General features: G+C 35.8%; 2 protein-coding genes across 7 annotated transcripts in view; both read right to left on the bottom strand.

Annotated features, from left to right (window-relative positions):
• Positions 1 to 26,016, bottom strand: part of LOC108768445 (serine/threonine-protein phosphatase 2B catalytic subunit 2) — a 169,813-nt gene that overhangs the window by 92,811 nt on the left and 50,986 nt on the right. For 5 of the 6 annotated variants that reach the window (XM_018518859.1, XM_018518858.1, XM_018518860.1 and 2 more), the window contains exons 1-2: positions 18,140 to 18,256; positions 16,125 to 16,328 (exon numbers count right to left, since the gene is read on the bottom strand). In XM_018518859.1, coding sequence (XP_018374361.1) covers positions 16,125 to 16,328; positions 18,140 to 18,248 — 313 coding nt within the window. In that variant the 5' untranslated portion in view covers positions 18,249 to 18,256. Of the gene's footprint in view, positions 1 to 16,124; positions 16,329 to 18,139; positions 18,257 to 26,016 lie in introns of those variants that run through there. The other variant, XM_018518863.1, reaches the window with a different exon arrangement.
• Positions 21,027 to 21,779, bottom strand: LOC108768417 (uncharacterized). The gene is made up of 2 exons (XM_018518827.1): positions 21,282 to 21,779; positions 21,027 to 21,212 (listed from the first exon to the last, which is right to left on the bottom strand). Exons 1-2 carry the CDS (start codon positions 21,777 to 21,779, stop codon positions 21,027 to 21,029), a joined length of 684 nt encoding a protein of 227 aa, XP_018374329.1.

Here is a 26,016-nt window from a genome sequence, read left to right as displayed (position 1 = left end):
CAAAAAGAAACGGGAACTCTATTCAGAACTCCTGAGTACTATAGTTGGGGTGCTAACTTCACATACCCGTACATGCACCCTCGCGTGTCACGTTCGTGGGATATAATGCGAGCCCGCCCTCGACAGAGTTGCCCCGGGGAAGAAAAAAAAAAGCAGAGAAAAGAATAAGCTGTTCTACGAGCACTTCAAAGTCCTACCCTCTCGGCGCGGCTTTAATAAAATAAAATTCATATGCAGAAGGGAAAAAAAATAAATTCCAATATGGCGTATATTTTATTGGAATAAAAGCTTCATTCGTTGTTATTCGAAATAACACTTGTTACGATCCTTCCCTCCGCTCGAAGGTACCCAAAATCACGAAATAACGAATACCTCTTTGAATGGAAAGTGTTCCGCTCGTGACGTTCGATTAACCACATTAGTTTCCCCTCACGAACGGCAAGAAACGATGGGAACGGCCGGTTCGCGTATAAATTCATCGCCGTCGCTTTCCGACCGACCACGATCGATGGAAAGTTTGAGGGGAGCGATAATAAAAAAAAAAAGTCAAGCTTCGCTTCGAAATAGATTTCAATTTACGATCTACGGGCCGGGCTCGACTTAAAGGTGCGGTAAATCCCGTACTGTGCTTTACCCAACTTCCTCGCTAACTTTATCGGCCCTGACTGGAATCGGCAGCCTTGAACCCGCGAGTTGTAGCACCGTCATCTTATAATAACCCCGGCACGCACGTTCGAGTCGAGACACACTTGCTCTACATTCCAGCACACTATACCCTTATTCAGAGGTGGAGGGAAAGGGAGCGACCGGGCTTCGAACGACTTTCGTGCAACTGTCGTCCACACAACAACGAAACGTCTGTTCTCTCTCTCTCTCTCTCTCTCTCTGTTTCAAGGCGCAATACCGTGTCACTCACGTCGCGTAATCACTCGAGTCGCGCAAACTTTCGAGGAGAACACGAACACACAGACAATCGTAAGGTAGGTAAAACACCGGAAAGCACGGATGAAAAACAAAATGGTTTCCTAACTGTAAAACTGTGCCTTCGCTATATCAAATATTGATATCAAGCCGAACGACATTGAGCGAGAGAATTATAGAGATTTATTTTTAATAACGATTATGATATATTGAATGCCTTCGGGACGCATGAATAAAATCAATTTGCTTTTTTTTTATCTCACAGAAAAATTGAATTAATATGTTCGACTAGAGTCTGCAATATTCCGGGATTATTTAATTCTTATTATTTTATTTTCCCCTTTTTCCTTTCTTGTTACTTTATGCGTTATATTACATAATCCAAGAAGCAAAAATTGTAAGGATTCCCTATCGCAGAATGAGATTAACTTTCCGCCAGCAACATGAATTTTAATTCTTCCATCAGCGATAGAGGTCTTTGAAAAACAGACAGAGTAAAATGTTTTATTAATTAATAGAAATAATCCTATTTTAGGTCGAAACAGATCTTAGTGCTTAATAATACTAAACGCATATTTTTTCAAATATATTATTTTAATAAAAATATTTTGGTATATTTATTAAAACTTCAAGTTTTATCATCATAGAAGTCGGATTTTATTTTATTTTTTTTTACAGATTTATAATTATCTATCAAAATTTATAATCAAAATATTGATGATATCCAAAGATTCCAGGTATCGGTGGAAACTTAAGATCTTAAAAACTGGTAGTACATTAATAAGACATGATACACTTGCCTGATAAACTTTTGTAATCTTCTCTGTTTGGAAAAATCGGTCGATATCCTCGAAAAATGTAAAAAGGGAAGAAACGCCGTAATTTTCTCTGTCTTCTAAATGTTTCAGAGTAAAAGAATGAAAGCAGAAGGGCGGTGAAAAATAAGGAAAGGGTGGTACCACGTACTGGCAGCTAATAAAACACGAACACGAAGCAACGGTTCTCCCAATCGTACTCGTAGGTTGTGAAAGTTGCGCGATGCATCGCCGGATGTCGTTTGCCAAATCTCGGAATCGCGTCTGCAGGCTCTTCGAACGGCCTTGACCTCGCACAAGGCGCAAGGTCCAAGGATACATCCGGCGAAGGTAAGCTCAACCTCGAAAAAGAGTCACGAACTGCGTTATTGAAACCCACCCAGATAGTATCTGCGAACGGATTATCGCATAATCGGTTACTCTTAATTATTATGGTCTGCATGAGCGATATATCAGCATGTAAGATGCCATCGCCTGCCTGTCTACATATTTTTATTCGAGTATAAGCACTTGGCAACTCTGCACACAGAGTGTTCCTCGCTGAGTGCACTTCTGTCAAACACCGCAGGTTTTTTGGCGAAAAACATTTATCGCAACTTTCCAACCTTTAACATTAGGATAAGATGGAACAATTTCTAACAGGGTACAATTCTAAACGAAATAATTGATTTGAATCCAATTTTCGAAGTTCAAATTTGAGTTTTTCTTGCTTGGTGGTTCCTATTAGTATCCTCTTATACACAATGAGATCAAGGTTCAGATCTTATTTCGTTCGAGAGAGAGAGAGAGAGAGAGAGAGAGAGAAATTGTATTACTTTATTCTATATATTTCCATTAAATCTCTTTAAGTTACAAACTAAAATCTATTTAAAATTAATAACGTAATATGATTTATGACAATAATTTTGCTTTATTTTTCTTTGAAAATTTAATTCTTCAAAGTTATTCTTCACGTTTAATCGCTTGTTCACACAAAAGCTGTATAAGGAAAAAATGATCTCAAAATTGAATAACCAACTCAAATAATCCATAATTTAAAAGTTAAGTAGCGAGAAATACTCTGTATATCTAGCGAAAGAAATAAAAAATAAAATGTAGACGGAACTATGTTTCGTGACTTGACGATTTAATAACCGCGCGTTTCACATACATTTAATATATATATACATATATATATATATATATATAATGTGTATATATTGTTATACGTTACGTCACTACCGCACGGTCCATTTTATTATACGGCCATTAAATGTTAATGACAAACGACGAATAGTCCGGTTATGCAGCAAAACGTACAACGACGAACCCCGACGATCTATGAGAGACATTTACTATGCTATAACCCGGTTCTCCCTCGGCCTGCAGCATTTACTGGACCACTCTGAAAACTCATTAAGTATACCTAGGCACCGCGTTTATGCTCGATCTTCTTTTTGCCGACGTTGACGCATTTTAAGTGTGTCGTTGCGAACGAAAAGCGCCTATCGCGTCAAACTCTTCGAGAGTCACCTTCATAGCCGTTGAATAAAGTACAGCATAAAATATACTGCAAATTGATTCGAAAAAAATTCTTAAAATTTTATTCTTAAACGGAGATAAAAATAGAAAACGATCTTCCCACATGTTAGGATAGACATCATTTTTATAGCAAATTCTCGCGACGCCAATTTTGTCGATTATAGGCTTACTCTTTTACGATCACGAGCAGTAATTTCGAAAAATAGTCCGCAGTTTAAAGGGTTTGGAGCTCGCAGAACCCTTCGCTTTGAAAGGTACAGTCGACCTAGTTTTGCGCAGTGCTGCATCTTAGTGCATTCTAGCGTCTTCTGTGCTATTTCTTTCTCGTGTCTATGTTGAGTTTGTGGCTTTGTTTATACGTGAACGACTGCTAACCCGCGTTATAGCCCCGAAGAGAGAAGAGATAGAGTGCGGCGTAACCATGAAACTTACGCGGAAATTTATCAAATCGATATACCTAATCTTCCTCTCTCTATCTCTTTTTTATATATCGTTAATTTTAACACTGTATTTATTATTTTTATTTTATCTTAACTCTCAGTCTGTAATATTCTACTTGGCACAAGCAAAATTTCAAAAATGAAATTTTATTTCTTAAAATATTTTTACCCAGAGAAAGATTCCTTCGTTTTAAAGAACTGTTTCTTTGCTATACGGTTAAAGAAAAAATGTCTTTGATTTGAATGTCATTTCTTTGATTTGAACATTATTTTTTGAAATCAAATAAAAAAATTTATTCGATTTAAAGAAATTATGTTCAAATCAAAGAAATGACATTCAAATTAAAGACATTTTTCAAATTAAAGAAATTTTTTTTAACCGTATAGCAAAGAAACATTTCTTTAAATCGAAGAAACCTTTTTCTGGGTGTTGTTGGTAATGGAGTCTTATATGTAACAGAGATGTTGGAAAGAAATCATGAATTTTTTCCATTTTTTTTGAAGTCTGGGCTAGTAAAGAATTTGAACAGAAAAAGACCCGGATTGCAAACGGAGGAAGTAAAAATATGATTGCAGACAGAGGATTAAAATATAAGCAAGTATATACAATAAAAAAAAGTATATATTACACGTTTATATCTTCAATTACTTTGCAGGCAACATCGACAACTCGTTTCCGTATTTTCCACGAACGTCTCTCTATAACCATTAATTTGCTTTTTCGCGAATAATATTCTCTATAATCGTTAATCCAACTACATTTGATCGTGTCTGTTTGCCAATCTCGAGCTATTTATATATAAAGCGGAGCCCTCTCGATCAGCTTTCGCTCGCTAATTGGAGAATCGTGGACAACATGATCCATTGCCGATGGTTATAAAATGACTTCCTCTTTTCGATATCTTGGACAGTAACGATATCGGTGATTCCCGAGTGCACTCGGAAATGCGCTTGCGTTTGCAGATAGTGGATAGCTTTGACGATCCCCACCCTCGTCTGTGAGAGCATGGTGATGCACAAAAGTACAAATTGTTATCTCACGGATAATGCGTCCGGCCGGAGTTTCAATTGTAGGAAAGGCGAGCGTTAAAGCGCGCCTCATTTAATTCATTCTTTTGTCTCCGCTCGACTGACGCGCGCGTTAAGCTCGTAATTGGCGCAAGAATAAAGCCGAATATTCCCCCGATCGAGCAAATTGGTTCCGCGGATTAAATAAATAATTAAGGCCGCTATCCCCCGCCAATATCCATTAACTGAAAATATGGGTAATTATCGATAAAATTCGAAATTACAGATAGTGAGCGACAATATTTTCCTAATAATAGAATATGCCTTCGTATTCGATAAATTGTACAGACAATGATACAAATGTTCGGCATTAAAGCTCAAAATTAATTCAGATAATGCGCGAATTCTTCGTGTATTATGTAACATTTTCTTTTGAAAATATATAACAAAATTGTACAATTGCATTACAAAGATCGTACATATCGAGAGACGCGACGAATATCGATTTAAGCCTGATCCGCATCTGTTGTCATATAAAAGTTCACACGTGCCAGTGTATCTCTGTCTACAGTCAAGGATCAAATATCGTACTTTTAAATCCACGTGGAGAAAGAAATGTTAAACCTGGTATCCGTCGATGGCTTTGCCCTCCTTTCACGACCCTGTCTCGATATCGATTGCATCTTCTCGAGAATTCTGTGTCTCGGAGGATGGCCCTTTTACACATCGTTTCATGTATCGCGTACCGTGCAAATGGAATTTGTATTCGAATCAGTACTGACTTGAAAGAGCAATTCTGCGCCATCTGTCCACTTTCGTCGATTTCCTTTCTGCATTTCAAGGGAATATCTCGTTTAAATTATAGATAATTATTGAATTATCCGACTCGATTGCAAGCAAAGTTGGTTCAGTATACGATCTGCCTAATCTAGGAGGATATTCTGTCTTTCCCGCCACGTATATGTATAACACACAAGCGCGATATATATAATAATAATTTTAATTTTGCAGTTACATTACGCAGTATTATTAACATTAACAATTTATTTTTATTTTTTACATTCTCAATTTTTATATCAAAATTACAAAAAAACTTCCGTAATGTTGCACCTTTTATTCTATTCCGCGAAATCCATATTTTATTCATGGTATCTTAAAAACCCCAAGTTGTCAGCAAGAAGTTTTTATACCTATAAAATATCGATAATATATTCTCATAAAATAGAATAAAAAGCGTAACATTACGAGATCTGTCTTTTTTGTCTCATTTTAATATTTTTAATATGTACACATATATACATATAGGTACTAATTATGTATATATAATTTAATGTATATATATATATATATGTATAAATTCAAGTTGCCTTCGTCGAAAACATGGGATTTTTAAGACTTCATCGATATTTTGATAACGAATTTTGGTAAACAAATTTAAATCTGTAAAAAAATAAGTAAAATACAATCCGGCTTCTATGATGGTAAAAATTTGTTGCTGAAGCTTTTTTTTTGATAATTATACCAGAATGTTTTGTTGAAATATTAAAAAAATCAGATATACAAATCTTAAAATAATTCTGTTGATATATTAAAATAATTATATTGAACGCTCAAGCATGATGACAATGCTTCAAAAAATTTAGACATTCTAACAATCAGCTTGAGCATTCAATATAATTATTTTGATGGTCTAACAAAATTATTATATTTTCAGATCCGTATATCTATCTAAATTTTTAGGTACTTCAGCAAAATCGTTTTCTCCATGTATGCAGTGTTTCTCGAAGACCCCTTTTGCTAACAAAAAAGTTAAAATTCGACGTTGTCGGCGGAGGATCAAAATATAGAAAAAAATTGTGCAAAATAGTACCTTCATCCTCGTACATTCAATAAATTTCGCATCACGCTATGGCAATATATAGAACAAGTTTAACACGATGTACTTGGTAATGCGGATATCAACGCGCGCGAGTGCAGGTATCAACTACAAGACACTATGTATGCATTAAAACATCAACTATTAAGGACGCCGCTTCCGCAAGAGCTTCGGTTACGCGTTAAGGGAGAAAATTGGAGGAAACTTCCTGTCGGTCTGACAGGCGCCACCGACCGAAGGTACAGGCTTCGTCTCGTTACTATTTAATAAGATAATTAACGACTTCATGCGACGAACGAGAACATTCATGCGTGATGTTTTGTCGTCATCACGTCGACGTATAATGTATTAAAAGCCCACGTGTTATACACAAACATACAAATATGCATCCACATGTCTCTCTCTCTCTCTCTCTCTCTCTCTCTCTCTCTCTCTCTCTCTCTCTCTCTCTCTCTCTCAATTAATGCTCCAAAAGTTGTTCTGCAACTTTGCATCCTCCGCGCTCCACCGGGAGTTTTCTGAATAATATACCATATGCGACGCTACCGTCCCGGAGTCTTTTGCGACCGCACTTTGACCGCTTTGCGCTGCAATCCAACGCGGACGAGTCGTCTAGCTCAGTCGGCGCGACTGTTGCGTAAACTTGCGACCGCGACAGAAAGTCGAGAACCATCGTCGCTTGCTATAATGGTCCTCCGGCAAATCCTCTCATCCTGAGGACGAACGCATTATTGAAACGTCAAACCACGAAGCTTTTATCCGACCGTCACAGGCTTTCTCGCCCTTCGTATTAACTCGGAGTATTATCGTCCGGCGCAAAAAGAACGCGACGATAGAGCCCCGTCAGCGAGTAAAAGCTGCTCGATTTTTCGCCCCCGCAAACGCCTGCCACGCCCGTTCCGTTCCGTGTAAGGGTGTAATCAACGTGTAAGCAATTATCCCCGGGGGTTCCGTGCGTCCGTACGTTTAGACCGAATTTAATGGTCCGCGAACGCGCGCGCGGGCATTTTTGTGAAGGAATTCCATTTCCACTTAGAAACTCGGCGGTAGTCCCGACTAAAATATTTACGATACTGCGAATGTCACGATATTTGGCAAAACTATTTCCATCGTGGTTTAAATTTATGATTGCGGCCTCCATTCTATAACTCTTATTAATAGTCGATGTTACATTGTACAGATTTTATACATATATATATAATGGAAAAGTTGTGCAATGATAATATAAACGATATATACTAGCACCGTCATTAAAGTCCGGTTTTTCATTCTCTGATTAAATTGTGATTAGACTTAGCCTGATAATAATGTAAATCTTATTTTTCTAGTTATAATTCATTCAAACTAGTTTCGTAACGAGTAACTTTCAAAGTTATTACACACAAAAAAATATTATTCTACTGCTAAGAAAAGTGATTTAAATTTACTTTTTTTTCTTTTAAATAATAGTTATTTAATAACTAATAACTATCTAATAATTGATGTTCTTTTGACAGAAATTTTAAAATATATTTATTACACATTTTAGAAAAAAAAACTATTATTATGTACTCAAAACAATAATTTATTTTGTTTTGAAGAATACTATAAAATTTATCAAAAAAGCGACGTTGTATAATAAACAGATAAAATATTTGTTTTAATTTAATAATCTTGATTAAAAAGTATCAAACTTATTAAAGTTATATATAAATACTATAGAATATATTTTCAATAAATTTGATGCTTGCGATGAACTTATGATACATTTGCAGATATATGAACTTGAAATGTTTGAAACAAGTAATTATTATTTGCGTACAGACAGTATATTTTTCTGTGTGCAAAACTATTAGTTTAGTGATTAATCACAGCTAGCCAAACATAATTTTTACATTATCACTAATTTAGGCAAGGTTAAGTCTAAAAATCACAAGTTAACAAAAAATGGAAAACCAAGTCTATAGATTTTGATAAAAGGTCTAAAATTTTGCTGGATATAAATCTAAAAATAAAGTTGGACTATCAAAATAATTATGCTAAAACTAAAGCAATGCTGCAAAAGATTTTAATATTCTAGGGACTAATTTAAGTTTTCAACAAAATTATTATACACACATGAATGAAAAATACCATATTCAGTTCTTTCCAAGGCGATTCTTCGTGTTCAATATTTCTTATGAATTTATATAATTTTTCCGTTCAAGCCAAATGTGTGTAATAAAATTATTTTAATGGTCCTGCAAGATTATTTTCAAATCTGTATCCAGCAAAATATTAAATTTTTCAACAAAATAATTCTTTCCGTATAAGAGTTACAGAGTAGAAGCTCAAGTTTCGAACACAAGTAATACAATTTAGCGATATATAAACTTATTAAGCTTTATTATTAATTAGAGCAAAACAGAGGTGCGATTGTAACTAAAAGCAACGCGTGATCGAAAGTAGATATTGAATATACATATATATATATATATATGTATATATTATATATATATTTGTATATTTATATCGCATACGTCTCTGTTTCCATCCGGTTATCGACAAAGAGTTCAATATTTAGACGGACAACATCGACGTGGCAGAGTCGACAGACGATAAACATTTAATGCTTTTTAGGATGCTTTATAAACGCCAAACAATATTGCCACTGTGTTCCGTCTCGTACTTGCCGCTCCTCTTCTCCTCCCCCGCGTCATTCGCACTTGTATGAATAATTTATGCTCCTACACACACCCGGTAGTAACCGAGTTCGGTCAACACGACGCTCGCATAATCATGTTTCCGGCTCCATATCAATTTTGCTGCGACAAGGCAGGAAGACAATTAAGATAGCGCGTCGTTGGATATAACGACTATGTTCCCTTTCAAGTCTCGAGTGCCGTGATCTCGATTTTCCATGTCGAGATCACGAAAAAATAAAAAAAAAAGGAAAAATTTTACGCGAGAGTCAAATCCCTCGATGTCGATACCGATAAACTTTGACTCGAAATGTTTCATTTTTTTCTAGAGATAACTGCGATCGAAACGCGCGGTTTTAACAAAGCGGATTATATTGTTAAATTCATGATTTATTATACCCAAGTTCTTTTGAATCATTCACGAAGAATGGTTTTGCTAAAGTATCTAAAAATTTAGCTACACACAGATGAAAATAATTTTGTTGGTGCATAAACAATTTATGTAAAACACTTGCTATATTGATAACAATGTAGCCAAGGAGTTTTAACATTTTAACAACCAGTTTAAGCATTTTGCATAATTATTTTGATAGTCCAAACAAAATAACTTTCAGACCTGTATCTAGATAAATTTTCAGATACTTTAACAAAACCGTTTATCCTGTGTTTCTGTAAGTCGACACTTAATACACATTAATTTAATTAGAATTAAAACAATGGAATTATGAACAATTTAACTAATAAAACGTGTTAATCAAAATTTATTATTTATTAAATGGGTATGTTAATCTGAATCTGTTTACTTGTTTATTTTGAAACAAAACAATTCGATCAGAGAAATGGGTTAGTGGTTCGTAGTTTTCTAATCATATGTTTTATATTAAAAATAATACTTTTTCACATTTGAAAGTTGACAATAACGTAATACTGTTTAATTTAGGAAACTGGTTTAAATATAATCTTTGCATATTTAAAAGTGTAGATTTCCGATCGAGTATAAATTTATAATCGCGCGTACCAAAACGAGCAGCGATCAAATGATTCGGCAATGTTTGAATTACCAAAATTAAATCTTTATTTAAGTGCCATGGAGCTTCAAGCAAAATAATATTCGGCCAATCTTGGTTGGGTCGCTTAGCGAACAAGCAGAAAATCATTTTAAGCAAACTAAATTCAGACTCACTGCAAAAACGCACAGTGCAAGCATCTGAAATATCTCATCTGTTGTTCTCTTATCCACACGTCTTATGTTCGTTTTTACCATAGGAGATTAAATTTAATCTCAATTCAACTCTCAATTTACTCTCTTCAGCTTTTTCTAATCTTAGACCTAGAAAAAGATAAAGAGTTAGTTAAACCGATATTAAAGTTAAACTACCATTAATGAAAACGAGCATTAGATCCGATTTTTCTGATTAACTAATCTGATGATAACATAAAAATTATGTTTTTCTAGCTACAGTTAATCACCAAACTGACGGTTTTGCAATAAGTAGATAACTTTTAAAGTAACCACAATAATAAAATTGCTACTATAGTGATTAATCATAGCTTAAAGAGACACAATATTGTTACATAATCGTTATAGGTTGAACGAGGTTAAGTTTAAATCATTAGTTTTATTCAGACAATAAAAAACTGAGCCTTAAAGTCATCAAAATAAATATACAGAATGTTAAATGGTACAAGATTAGAAAAACTTGCGTTTATCATTTTTACTAATATTTAACGTTAAATATTAATGGAACTATACGTTCAATAAAATAAACAAGTTATGTTTAAACGTAAATCGCGTTAAAAGAAAGCTATTTTAGATTGCATATTTTTTTTCATCGCAAGGTAACGTTTCTTTCCTTAACGATCAGCATTAACTTTCAGGATCGACGATAACCTTCTGATCGCTACTTCTTTTATTTCGCAGAGACACAAAACGCGAACGCGGAGAGACAGTAAAGCTTTACGAGCGCGCGTAACGAAAGAACTCATTTCTGAAAGAAAAAATTTGCAGAAGCGAAAAAAAAGGCGAAAGAATATTAATGCAATGTCGAAGCGATTATCGTAACGCGCTGTTCCAACCGGTTTATAACGTTAGTGAAAAAGAAAGAGAAAAAAGCGAAGTCAGACATAAGCTAAAACGAGCCACTACGCTCTATGGACGTGGAAATGGCTGTTCTTTCACGGCGCAAAGAAACGCACTAATCGCCGATGGAGATTCCATTCGGCTAACATTCGAGTAACTCATTATCATTAATTTGAATATCCGGGAAGTTCGTTTATGAAGGCCGTGGATGTAAAAGGAAATTCTTTATAAGAAATTTTAACAACGCCGGTTAGCTCTAATCTCGGTTTATTACATGTACATGCTGCTACTTCTCTGTTATCACGAATGTAAAAAAAGATAATTTTTATTAATCCTTTTATTAATCCTAAGTCTGTAAGATGTTAATTTCATTATTCAAGTCTAGAATGTAGCTACACTAATTTAGTTATTACTCATGCAAAAAGCGATCAGAGATTTCGTTTTAATCCTAAATTAGAAGCGTGTGCAATATGTTTCGTTTTTTTATTCCTGCACTAGAACTTCTTTCTTGCCTTTGCCAAATGTCAAACCTATTTCACTTTAAGTTTCAAAAATGTATACTAGTTCAGTTACAGAAAACGTACCTATAAATAAACGAAATAAAATTTGAAAGCAAAAATTTAACAAGACGATTAAATAGTTCTAAACATAAAACGTATTTGGGACGTTAATTTAATTAATTAACGGTGCGAGAATGTTACTATATGTAAGCTAAGATATTAACTTCAATTTTGATTCAGTCTAATAACAATTAAAATTATACAGTTACTTCGAAAGGTCCATTTTTATTAATAATCGAAAGCCATAATTCAAATTACGTAACTCAATTATTAAAATATGTATTTTTAATACATAATATAATACAACCCGAAAGGTATAAGCGATAAATTGCCATTCGATTGATCTGAAGACACTGGTAGTGTCTCCTCGCTAAGCTATGGCGCGAGTATCAATTATTAAAATATGAATTTTTAATACATAATATAATACAACCCGGAAGGTATAAGCGGTAAATTGCCATTAGATTGACCTCGTTTTATGAACAACTTATTCGTGTGAGGATTTAGCTCGGTGATTGAGAACAATCGAGGGTTTATACGTCGATCAAAGAAACGCGTCACGAAACCGTACAACAGAAAAGAAACCCTCGCTTGAAAGGAAGACTTCAACGTGCCTCCTGTCCTTCTCCCAATTAACCAACCGCAATTTGATCCTCTTTGCCATCAATGCGAGATGTCGCGGTTAATAAAAATCATTAGATACGCCCATTAATTACATAATTGCGGAGCAATTGAAAGTAAACCGCGTCAAATGAAATTTAAAAAAATTATAAGCTTTCTTTTCTTAAGATAATAATACAACAATCTTCAAGAACAGTTTTCTTAGTAGCAAATAAATTTCAGAAATATGTGATATCATTCTTTCAAGACACATGAAAGGAATTCGAGTCAATCGAAATTCTAAAAAAGAACTATATGCTTCCGTTTCTTAAAATGGTAATAGAAAAATGTTAAGAGCAGTCTGTTAGTAGCAAATAATTTCGGAAATATGCATATCAATCTTTCATGCCATTCATGCGAGACACATGAAAGGAATTTATGTCAAACGGAATTTTAAAAAAGAAATATATACTTCCATCTCTCTCAAGGTAATAACACAATAATTTTAAGAATAACACAAGAATTTTAAGAACATCTTTTGGCAAGTAACTTGATATGCATATCAATTTTTCATGCGAGGCACGTGGTAACCGTTAATTAATTTTCCGATAGGTCGGCGCGCCTCGCGTTTCCTTTTCTCGTTCCGGATTAAAACTCCTCCGTTTTTCTAGTATACGGTTCATCGAGCGAACTAACGAAGCTCGAGGCAGGCGGAATTTCGCAGAACGTCGTCATCGACCCGTACCTCTTCTCTCGGCCAAATTCTCATAAATTCCGAGATTGTCGAGGGAATTCAAAGCGATCTGAGAATGTGTCTGATAGATATTGCCTCTCCCGACCCGTCACCGCTTTGTCGTAGATAATAGTCGATACCGGAAGCCGCTTTCCCGACTTGCTTTTAGCCCACGTGTGTCGCCCGAGTGTTGGAAGAGGAGAAAAAGAAGAGTACGGATCCGACAGAGAGAAATTGCGGTGCGCGCCAGGCGTCTGGTCGTCGAATGCGAATCCGCATCGCGGCCAGGACGCAGGGTGGTTGCAGCCAGGATCGGGTAGAAGATGAATTACACCGAGGGAGGATGCATGAGACGCACGGACGACGGATGGCGCGGCGGACACCGAAGGAGCGAAAGAGCATGCGAAACGAACGGAGAAGAGGGATGACCGATTTCGCCGGTCGCTTCGATCGACGTGAAATAAATTTAAGGCCGATTCGCTGACCATCGATTCGGATGCGACGAGCATATGCGCGAAAAATATGCTGCAGCAGCATGCGGCTGCCACGAGCGCTCGCGTGCACGCGACACTATATTGATTTGATAGATGTTATCGAAGGTTGTATTTTTTCACCGCGGGAGAAATGTGTTCTCGAGTAAACGAGAGTAAGTAAATAAAAGCAATAGCCGTTTCTGTATCTTATTACTGTTTAGTAATTAACTGTAATTTATATTAATTATCTGTTTATTATCGAAGACATTCATAACGATCAGAGTCTTAAATTAAACCGATACTTCGCAGCTCTCCGATCGGGATTTCAACGTTCAATTATCCTGTCAATTAAAAATAAATTAGACGTCGTGAAAAATATTATTTTATTCGAAACTTTTCGTTCTCTCCGTCCTTCGCTTTCTCGCACAGATCAAATATCAGTATTTTTCGAGGTTTTAATGGCAACTCCGTAATGAACCAATGAAATTTTTCGAAAAGAAGTAATGTGAAGCAAGTAATGCGAATATATATGGTCCATTTAATCTCACTAATGAAAATTGCATTGCGGCGATGTGGAAAGTAATAACTGTCAATGATACGTGCGTAAAAGGATGACGGCGAGCAGCAGAAGGGGCGTAGAAGGAAATAGGAACCGAATCGATCCAAAGTAGCCGAGGGTGGGATTTATTACGTCCTCCTATTCCGCGCTTCCAGAACAATCAGCGGACACGCCACAAAGGAGGCCGTCGCGACGAACTTAATTCAAGGATAATTGATCAAGGAGCGGCGAGGATCGAGCAGGGGGGGAAGGGACCGAATTTTCGATTCAATTAAGGCTTGAATATCTTATATCCAATTAATTAAGGCGGCCTTGACAGTCGAACACACATCGCCCAGAATCGCTGGGATCGTTCTCCCAGCGATCGTAAGTTGCCGACAGTTAGTTTGACCAAAGTCTAAAACTTAACTCTTAGTACACACGATCTTCTTTTACATACGCCGGATCATTCGTGTCTGGGTTAATTTTCTACTTTCATTACTATTACAAGTACATAAAAAATTATTAAGTGTTCTTGTATATACTTTTAACATCTTTAAAAAGTATTTGTAAGGTTGTGTATTAGTCCTCCATTGGCAGTGTAAAATGTTTACCCTTCGTTTACAATTTAGGTCTTCAGCACAAATGTTTCGAGAAATTTTTATATTGTCCCGGAGTATATAAAAATGTACAAAATTCTTACACACAATGAGTTTTTATTATCATAGAAGACAGATTGTATTTTACTCATTTTTTACAGATTTTTTACCAAATTAGAAGGAGTTTGGTTGCATTAATCGGAATTCTAATGATTAAAAATAGACACGTTAGAATTTAGCGATTAAATCTATTTAATTCTAATCGAGATAATCAGAATTCTGATTGATAAGATCAGACCCTTCTGATTCAACTATTTTCAACCCAAAACCGTTTGTCTTTCAATGCTCGGCTCAAACGCATCAATTGCGTTCGATACCGATCGTCTGTGATTGTTTTAGTCGGTTTAACAGCTCCTAATACACTACGCCGAGCTGGTCCCACCAAATACAGAGCATGACCTTGGAGCCGTGAATATTCGGTTTGGCCGTCGACGTGGAAGCATGGCCGGGAACTCCCCATGATTTTCTGCGCTTGGGGTTATCGTAATGAACCCATTTTTCGTCCCCAGTCACAATGCGATACAGAAATCCCTTCCGTCTTTGCCTTTCAAGCAGCTGTTCACAAGCAAACAAACGTCGTTCAACATCTCTCGGCTTCACCTCGTACGGCACCCAATTTCCTTGCTTCTGAATCATTCCCATGGCTTTGAGGAGTTTTGAAATGGCTTGTTGAGTCACTCCCAATGATCGTGCCAATTCTTCTTGATTTTGACACGAGTCTTGATCAAGTAATGCCTCCAATTCTGCATCTTCGAAAACCTTCTCTCTTCCACCGCTATGCGGTCTTCGACGTCAAAATCACCGTTCTTGAAACGTTGAAACCACTCTCGACACGTTCTCTCACTAATAGCGGCCTCACCATAAGTATTTGAGAGCATTCGATGAGCCTCAGCCGCAGATTTCTTCATATTGAAGCAGAAAATTAAAATCTCCCGCAAATGACGAGAATTTGGCTCGTAAACTGACATTTTCAATCGAGAATAACTTTATGATGCAGACACAATCGACAAATGTTTCTATGGGGTTATGTTGACAGATGCCCAAGTTTCTTGTATGACGATTCTATGATCTATTTATTTCGACCATCACTTACCGCTAAAGCCATCTATATGAAAACGGCGGAAGCAAAGTTGTACACCTAATAGTATATACTAGTAATAGCAAAGAAATATACAGGACACGAATGACCCATCGTGCGTACTTTAAATTGAGATTTAACAAAAGTTGGATTTTGACTCACCGGTGACCGGAGCCTCGATGTCTATCATAGTCTTCTCCGAGCGTAGAAGGGCAGCTCCATCGTTGATTATACGAAGAGCCGCAGCCTCGTCGATCCTACCTTCGAGGATAAAGTGTTGCTTGAGGACTTCCGGCCGCGGGGATCCTGTTCGTTCGTCGAAGACTTCTGCCACTGTCATTTTATGCGACGGTGGAAACGGGACATCTGTTGACAAAACGAATGATTTACGGTACAAAAAGTGTAATGAAAACATGTAAATATACATATAAAATATTCTGAAGCTACAATTTTTTTTCAAAAAAATTATTAAATACACAGAGTGTCAGTAATCGTTTGAAAAATGTTTTAGAGTACATTTGTAAATTTCTCTTCACTGAATAATCCTTTGCATAAGAGTAGCAGATTATCTCCTGATCTTGCATGGCAATGGAATTAATTACAGTTGAGCCGCTCACTGTAATCCCAAGTGACAATTAAATGTTCTTTTTTACGAGATATGAGCGGCGCTACAAAGCGATTCATAGAATAAATCGGCGTATACACACGACGATTGTGCCTAAATATTGATCAAACGACTTTATGCTCGAAACGAAGAGCTACGCTCCCCACCTCGTAAAAATTAATGAGTATGTACATAAAGCTAAGACACATAATCTTGTTTTTCCTTTATGTTTCATACCCACGCGGGTGCCCGTGATTTACGACTTCGAGCCTTCTCGTGCTCGCTTTTAAATCGCGGTTGGCGTTCAAGAATTACGTAGCGGACCAGAATCGCGCATTTTCATTTTCTCGCTGCGTGATAATGTGAAATACACTCTGGTGCATGCTCCATTTGCTTCACTTTGCATTCGCATTTTCGCGGTGTTGCAGAAAAGCACGAGCGAAAGAAAGTTTTGAGATTAGCCAGCGAGATGCGATAAAAATGTGCATTTAATTTTCGAATAATTACGCAAGATGGTTGCGTAACGCCAACGTTTACTATTAATTTACGACGTTCAAAACGGTTACACAACGTAAAATCATTAATCGCGCCTATCGCGCATACACAATGCGCGATTTATCTTTACTCAAGTGCTCGGGTAGACGAGGTAGCAGCTGAGAAAACAATAGACAGTGAAAAAACCAAATTCCTTTCCGTTCATCGTGGACTGCCTTGCGGCGTGTAACGAGTTCAAAAGCAATTATAATACTTCTTGAGAAAGCTTTAATCGCAAAATACTTCGAGTAACGTCTTTGGTGTAATCCAGAATTTTTCAACCGGAGTACCGCAAAGGCTCTCGAAGCGCGCTGTGAAAATGTTAAAGAAGGCAAAGAGAAGAGAAAATTTAGAAATAAGTAAAAAAAAAGAAGCGAATGAGGTGCGAAGTAAAAAATATTTTAAAAATTGTGAAAATTACTTAAATTATACTGCACTGACTTTTATTATAATCAAAGCGATATTGCAATAAAATCACTTTTAAAGCAATAAAGTTAAAAACAAAAGCTTACAATTTTACTTTTTATATTTTTAATATTGGCAGTATCTGATAAAAGATTTATGTTGAGCGTTGAAGCGTGTATACCTTGATATACTTTGACGTACATTGATAAATTGAATGATATACTTTGATAAATTTGGTTCGTTATTTAATGTGCCGGAATTGAAATAGGTTGAAAAACGCTGATACAGCCGATTACTAACGTCGACTATAAATTACCATTTCGCCTCATCTTTTCTCTCTCTCTTCCTTTTGGCTGTTATTTAAAAAAATGTCTTGCCTTATCTATGCCAGGCACATGTTAAAACAACGCATAAGTAAAAATTAGATATTTCAATTCACATGGATCGATAACGATTTACGAGAGAATAGGTAACAGGTGGGCGACAACGAGGCACCACCGCGGACAAATATCTCGTAACGTCGGTCGAGCCGATGCAAAAACGTACGGCACTCAAGGTTGAAATCGTTATTATTGTTACGCGGCACGCTACGATCATCGATCGAACATTTCCCGCCAAGGTGAAACGCGTTTACCTGGTCTGTGTCTTTCGAGTATTTGGACCTGTCTTCTTGAAGTATCCATCGAAGGGCGTAACTTAAGAATGGGATGTTTCCATTCCATAACGGGATTTTTCCCTTGCATTGGTGAACTCGTTTTTACATCGCAGTGACGCTCCTTTTCTTTAGATTTTTTCGATCGTTGAGGCGATCGACACAGCGTCGACATGTTCATGAACTTTCTCGACCAATGACTCCCAAAGCAACCGCCACTCTGCTGCTTGGCCATCATTTGTTCTATATAACATTGAGTCAACTTGGCGTTTCGATTATATAGATCGTCAAACGTGTCCGTTTTCTTGCCGTCCTCAATGGCGCTCGGGTGATCGAACGACGTCGTCGGGTGATCTGCCAAGCGAGTCGATTCCGCATTCCCAGGATTACCAGCCTCCACTGCGGAATCGACGATCGCGTCCTCTCGGTCCGGACGGTCGCTTTGTTTCGTCCCTCGCGGCGGAAACTGATCGATCGAACTGTCGGACGTCACCTTCGACGACGAACCGTCGTTGTCCTGGACGGTCGTTTCCATGGTCGAGTAATCGGATGTCAACTCGTCCTTCGTATTGTCCCCCGCTGAGATTTCGTGCAAGTTGCAGTTGACAATCCGCAGTTTCTCTGCATTCGTTAGATATTTAGTGTGCAAAATTTATGCTAGTATTTATCGCGCGCGTTCGTCTAAACGTTCGTCTAAATCCAGAAGATCGGACGCGATTCTATTGGACGCAGAAAGTCCCCCCCTTCTCCTCCGTCTCTTCAAATAAGAAACGTCCGCGAAGATATTACAAGAGATTTTCACAGGCATTCAAAGAAATTAGTTTTACGGTTCTTGATACATTGTTACATACTAACGTTTCGTGAACATTACAGTTCACTTCATCAGATCGAGAAGTAGCCAGAGAGATTACTTCTTACTCTAATAAAATAAACTACAATGTTCAAGTTGACATTCAACCCTCTATCGGCAACATGGAATTTTGCTCGTTAAGGATCTTCGAAAAGAGCAAATTTTTTTATTGTCCGGATTATATGAAAAATTGAAAAAAATGTTGATATACTTGTCCAACCTTAACATATTTTTACCATCATATGAAGAATTATATTTTACTTACTTTTTACAGATTTTTTACTAACCAGAATTTATAATCAAAATATCGACGATAACATTAAAGACCCCAGTTGCCGACGGAGGGTTAAATGCCCACGTTTCGTGAATATTGCAGTTCACTTCATCAGTATTATAGGTTGCTTTTTGCCCTGATAAAGTAAAGTGCAATGTTCATCAAACAATGGCACTTAACAATGTCACACTAATCCGTAAACCACGTAATTTCCTTGAAGAAAATCTGTGAAAGCCTCAACGGAGGTATTACTTCACAGACGTCTCTTCTCTTGGAGTTTCACGTCCGTTAGAGTCGCGTCTACCTTAGTGGATGTTCAGATGAAGGCGCGTGGATATCTCGATGTGGACTAGTTGAGCATACCTATTTTCTCGATCAATGACTCATCGCATGATGAGCACGCTTCCTCATCATGCGTCGTATCCTCATCGCACATCTTGAGTACAGGTGTAAAAGAATTGTTCAGAGAACGGTCCATCTGCCTCCACTGTAGAAACTTCTCGAATCTTGGCGTAAAGTATAACGACTTATCTACTTTATGCCGAACACTGTCGAGATCACTTGTCGGTGTCAGGGATGCGTTCGGCGATGAATTGGTAGCAAAAAGCACGGTTTCAGGAGAAAAGTATATACTATCATGTGCACCGTCAAGCGTATGAATATCCTGCTCTTTGTCGGACATGTTGAAAACTGGGCGGTCGCGAATCTTCTTGTCTCTAGTATATATAATACATAGAAATCTCGTATCGACAAAAATCGATTTTCGCGAGTAGAATGGGGATCCTCGAGCTGAAAGCTGAGCGATTCTCGTTGCGACATTGAAATCGCAGAAATCCACCTAATTGGACAACATAATCGATACAATCGATATAAGCGCTCGCTTGTACCAGGAGGTGGCGACATATCCTGAAGCTCCCGAAACGCGCCACAATATAAAACGTGATTGTCTATCTTGTCAATTGTCTAGTTGTCTTGTTAAACGCGAAAATCGATTGAATAAATTTCATGTATCATTTATTTGCTACAATAATGAAATAATTCAAAAAAGGAAGTTGTCGAGAAAATAAATATTCTAAATTATCAAAATTTTGTAATATTCATTTTGAAATGCATTTTTTATGTAGTAATTGATTGTAGAGGAGAAAGAAATAAGAGTATATATTTTAAAGTATTTTTTTAAGTTCCATTCATTTTTATAACAATTTTTTAATTATGTCATTGTCGTAACAAACGGGCGATATATTCTTTCGCAAAAAGATCAGTGATTAGTAAAACCCGAGACCTGAGACAAAATTGATAAGTACGGACAATAGGAGAGAATAGGAAGAGATTTCATGTATTTACTTCTGGTATATACGGTTTCTGATCGATTAAAAAATCTCTTATTCTTTATTCCTACTGCCTGTACTTTTCAATTGTGCTTAACATTTGATCCAGAAATTTGTCAAGAGAGAGGCTATTAATACACTGCAGGTGAAATTTTTTTAAGATCAAATATGAAATGATTAAATTATTATTTAAATGTATAATTATATTAACACAAAAAGAATAATATAACGGAATCCATAAACAACGAACGTTGACATAAACAAAGTTATAAGCACATGACAAAATTTAAAATGAATACATATGAAAATATAGATTATATATATTGTGTAAGCAAGATAAGTATTAAGTATTAAGCAAAGAGTCATAATTGTATTCATAAAAGTATAAAATATAAGAGACAACGCAGACCGCTATTGTCAGTCGTGATCATCTTCATGATTTTTTTCTCGAGTCTCTTCCACGAATTCAATAAGTTCACTAAAACCGCTATCTCTAGAATTGGTTCGTGATGGCATGGCTCGTGGAAACATATTGTCCCTTATTCTTTGATTCCTGTTGGACGCCATTAGTAAGAAAGTCACCTCGGATACATAGATTTTCTCCTATACATATTTATTATTTCGTCATCTGCTTTCTTTTTGAATTATAATATATCGCGACCTTTATTTTACCTCGTAATTTGGAGGATCCTCTGACTCATTATTCGGAAACGACTCGGCCATTTCTTGCGATTGCAGTTTCTGTGCATCCTGGAACAACGAGTACATGCGATCCTTCACTGGGCTGTATTTTTTACAAGTACTGACAAACGGCTTTGGACTCGAGAAGCATATATCCAAACATTCTTTAGCCATGATAGGAATTATGACATTTTCGTTACCGTCGCAACAAAAATTAGACGAGGGAATGCGATTCTTCGATGTCAACTCGCTGGACGAGTCCTCAGACGTTATCAAGCTCGGCATGTTCATCATTCGCATGATCTTGTCGATCGCGGGACTTACGTTATTCCGATATTTCGGCAGTGTATAATCCATCTTCGAGACGCACGACGGAGTGAACGTTTGCGAGTCGTTATCTTGTTCACTTTTGTCTTTTTCAGACCTCATTTCAGCCTCGTTTTTAGATTCCAATAAATAGTCAATCACCGAATGATAATAGTCACTCATTGTAAATGAGAAATCGTAAAATGGAAAAACTTTTCAAAGATCCCAATTTAATCGAAGTAATCCTGATAAAACATGTGCTTTTCATTTATTACGTTATAATTTTTTTATCATATAGAGGAAGTAAATAATATGTGTTTGCCTCACCTTAAATCGTAGATAAGAATCTGAACGTTAAAATTTTTCAAACTTGCTTTTTGTTTTATAGGACTTAAATACACACAGTGATATTCGAAATAGCTACAGCAGTACTGTCAAAGGGCAAACATGTATATCAACTATAAAGAACTTCTACTAACTAAATAAAGAAAATATAAATTCACTATTGCCATCTAGTTTAACTTACTTTCGAAAATGCTCGACCGCGATTGATCGATTCTCTAACTGATTCCTTAACATATATTTTTTCGTTTTTATTTCGTTCCGTTTTATTGCTTCATTAGACTGGAGGCACGGAAAAATTGAAACAGTAAATGGGCCAATCAAAAAAATTGAGATCGAGATAAAGATTAAATCGAGAAAAATTCTGGGCTATGATTGGACGAGTTGCTTACTTTTGTTTAAGTTTGCTGAGGTATCTTGTATTTCATGCATTTAAAATAAAATAAAACAACTGGCGTCTTCACGTTTCACAAGCAGTATCACAATAACATTAATATAAGATGGAAATGCATAAGAAAAACACATAGAAAAAGATTATTTAACATGATTAAGCATGTATCCCACATTTTTACAATGTGTTAATATATTTTGATTGAACAATATTTTTATAGTTTATTTACTTTATCTGTTATTCTTTTATTATTATTAAAAAAATTTTATTATTTTTTTGTCATAATACTAAAATTTAAAAAATAAAAAATATTAAAATATCAGTACTTTGTCAAAATGTTTGAAGTATTCAGAATGATTTATGCAAAGTTTCATTGCGATGTAGAAATTAATTATTCTGTAAATAAACAAATAAATAAATTTTGTTTATTTTCATAACAGCTAATCTTGCAACTTTACATAAATCATCCTCGATACTTATATACAAAAATTGAGATTTAGTGTCATTATTTTATAACATTTTGCAATCAGACATTCGCAACTATAACTGAAAATTAATAAAAAAATGTAAAAACTGTCAAGCATTGAAAAGTCTGATGTTCAAATTTGAATTCGAATTTCTTTATTTTAATGACTGTTTACTATACCATTTCTAGCCTTTGATCATTTCCTAGTATTCATTCCCAGTATTCGTTCGCCAATGAGAAGCTCAGTTCTTTCTTCCTATAAACCACACTCATCATACAGTTTTCGTGTGCGTATTCAGCAAAAACCGATGCGATGGTGCGACAGAAAACAAGTAATCCATCTCGGAAGCAACTCTACTTCCATCTATTTTCCGAATATGTTGATAACTATTATACTTACATTCGAATAACTAATTCACCTGGTCAATGTATAATACTTCTAGTTTTAAAATCTATTATAAAAATAATGCTATTCTCTCAATACATATCCATCATATTAAATAACATTTTTCATTATCTATGTGTAAGTGTGTTTGTCGTTAAATTTAGATTCGAAGAGTCTTTTTATAAGATTCTCGAAGAATAAAGAGAAATGAGTAATTGCATTTCGATATTCGCAGATAGGATGCAAAGCATTCCTTAACTTGTCTTAACGTTTCACCGCAGAGTTTATCGACTACGCGCGGTTATGCGAATAATCCAGAGGGATGTAAGCGGATACGAAGCTCTAAGGAAGAAGTATAAATGCATTCCGAGATCCGAGGACAAAGCAAGAAACTCCTCCACAGAAGAGCGGGGTAACCACTTTTTCGAGACCTTTGATCTCTGACGGTACCGACGGCATTACGCTCGAAATTAAGCGGAAGAGCGTATATTCCCCGCGGTTTGAACACAACTAATTTGAATATTCAATCTAGGGAAAAGCTCGGGTAACCGATAGTTCCGAAAGTCGATACCTGGTAACTCGGTCGTCGCGAAAACTGGGGGAAACGTTCAATCAAGACTTATACCGACGTATATACGTATGTATAACAGACAATGCTTTTACGTCGCGTATCTGCGAGAGAGGATAGCGATCAACATGGGCGAGACATATAGACGTACGACCGCAAGGATATTAATTACGTGCCCTAAATTACTCGAGTTCTCCCTCCTAAATAATGTCGCCACGAACTGCTTTAATATCGTATAACAACGCTGCACAGTGTCTTGATACTGGATATTAAAGTGCCAAATCTAATCGACTTCGGTGCATTGCTTCATTGCACATGCGACTATATCTGACCGTGCAGTCTTTCCCTCCTAAAAGTTGGTGTATTCGTCTGCACAATTATTACTTAAGCAACTGTTCATATGTGAAACAATACGCTAAGGTTAATTATAAGTAAAAATGTAATAATTATTTATATACTTTCTATAAAAATAAATACTAAAATTATATACTTATAAATCAACTGTATGACTAACATCATATTATTTAACAATAAATTTTTATAGTTTACCAATTATTGTTTATTCTTGTAATACTTTAACTCAAAATACGATGAAAACAATTTCAATTCTTTTATATATAAATATTTTAAATAATCAGAATTATTTGTGCAAAGTTTTATTGCGATTCACTGATTAGTTATTTTGTTAAATAAATAAAGTTTACTTTTCACTAAACTTTATTTATTTATAAAATAACTAATCAATAAATTGCAATAAAACTTTGAATAATCTTGATTATTTAAAGCATTTATTTAAAAAATGAAATTTCTGTTATCATTTTTTATATTGAAATATTATAACAATAATAAATCACAAATACAATAAACTATACAAAAATACAAAAAAACTATTAAAAAACATGTTATTATATAAATGTAAGATATTCACATAGCTGTTTCATATGTATATGATTTTAGAAGGATTTTTATAGAAAAAAAGTATAAATATATTAATAAATTTCAAATCTTATCTCGTATATATATGCTTCGTATGACAATATCATGGTAAATGTTACTATATAAAAGAAACTATTCATTATTATTTAGCTTCTCGTTTCTCATATTCTAAAAGCCGGTAATAATTCTTTCCTTGTTTCACTGTAAAATAATAAGACCTCCAATGTAAAAATAATAAAAGATCGGCTATTTATCGTCGTTTTCTCAGAAATAAAAGACATATTCGCTCGTTTATTTCGTTTTAATAGACCGTTACGTGAACGCATTTTTAATGTCGATTAACTTTGCCGATGGTGTATTAATTTCCAGGATTCGAGAATCAAATGTGATTGCCTCGCCACGTGTTTGACAGAGTGAAAGAGGAACAGGGGAAACTATGTCACACGCAAACTCGATAGGAAACGACGAAACGGCTGTGTTTATTTAACATCGCGAATATTACGAATGTATCTGAACGATATTACTTACAGCGGAGTAATTACATTCGATGTTATTGTCGTAATTACAAACTCGACTGTTGTACAACAATAAGCCTCTAACAAGCAATTTGCCATCAACGCAAAATGGTGAAATGATAGCGTCAATCATTTGCGCAAACATTTGGAGCGAAATGAAAATATGAAAGCTTTCTGTAATTTTGTAAATTAACAGAGAATATTACTGCGCTTGAAGAGAGCACCTCCAATTAATGACTCTTTTGCATGTAACGTTCAACTCGCCAAGTATTTCGATAAAGAAACATGGTTTTCAGAAAAAATATTCACGTGAACAGAAATTGAAGCACATTCGCGCGTTTGAATTTTTAATTGGGTGCAAAATTGCAGAGGGATTACTAGGACGCTTTGTTTTCTTTCGCCAGATCGAAACGCATACAAACAGTTTGCGTGGAATTTCCGCATGTAAAGTGGAGTATAGAAGTTCGTACAATGGAACAAGTGTTGAGCGTAACCCGTCAACACATGACGCAACGATTGGTACGCGTAATCCTTTTAGAATCTCATTACGTGATCGTGAACAACGTGCGATTACCCCGATGTTTATTATCGTTCTGCATTACATTGCAAATGACTGCAATCGTTTTTGTGCATCTGAATCATTCATAGAAATCCGCTTTGGGAAAGAGATACTCTTTCTTCCCTAAAAAGAGGATTTCTATTAAAGGTTTTCTATTAAATAAAAATATAAATAGGATTCTTTCGCAATTCTTTGCCCTACTTCTAAAATACCCGATTTTTTATAATTTTGTAATAATTGTAAAGATATCTGGAAAGT

Source organism: Trachymyrmex cornetzi, unplaced genomic scaffold (assembly GCF_001594075.2).
Source record: "Trachymyrmex cornetzi isolate Tcor2-1 unplaced genomic scaffold, Tcor1.1 scaffold797, whole genome shotgun sequence".
Classification (NCBI taxonomy): domain Eukaryota; kingdom Metazoa; phylum Arthropoda; class Insecta; order Hymenoptera; family Formicidae; genus Trachymyrmex; species Trachymyrmex cornetzi.
The sequence above is the reverse complement of the archived record's forward strand: the minus strand, read 5'-3'. Positions and strand labels throughout refer to the sequence as shown.

Coding starts and splice junctions, on each gene's coding strand:
- LOC108768417 (XM_018518827.1), bottom strand. CDS start 21,779: ATGAGTGACTATTATCATTCGGTGATTGACTATTTATTGGAATCTAAA. Junction 21,213..21,281: donor AGGATCCTCCAAATTACGAG/GTAAAATAAAGG, acceptor AAATATGTATAG/GAGAAAATCTATGTATCCGA.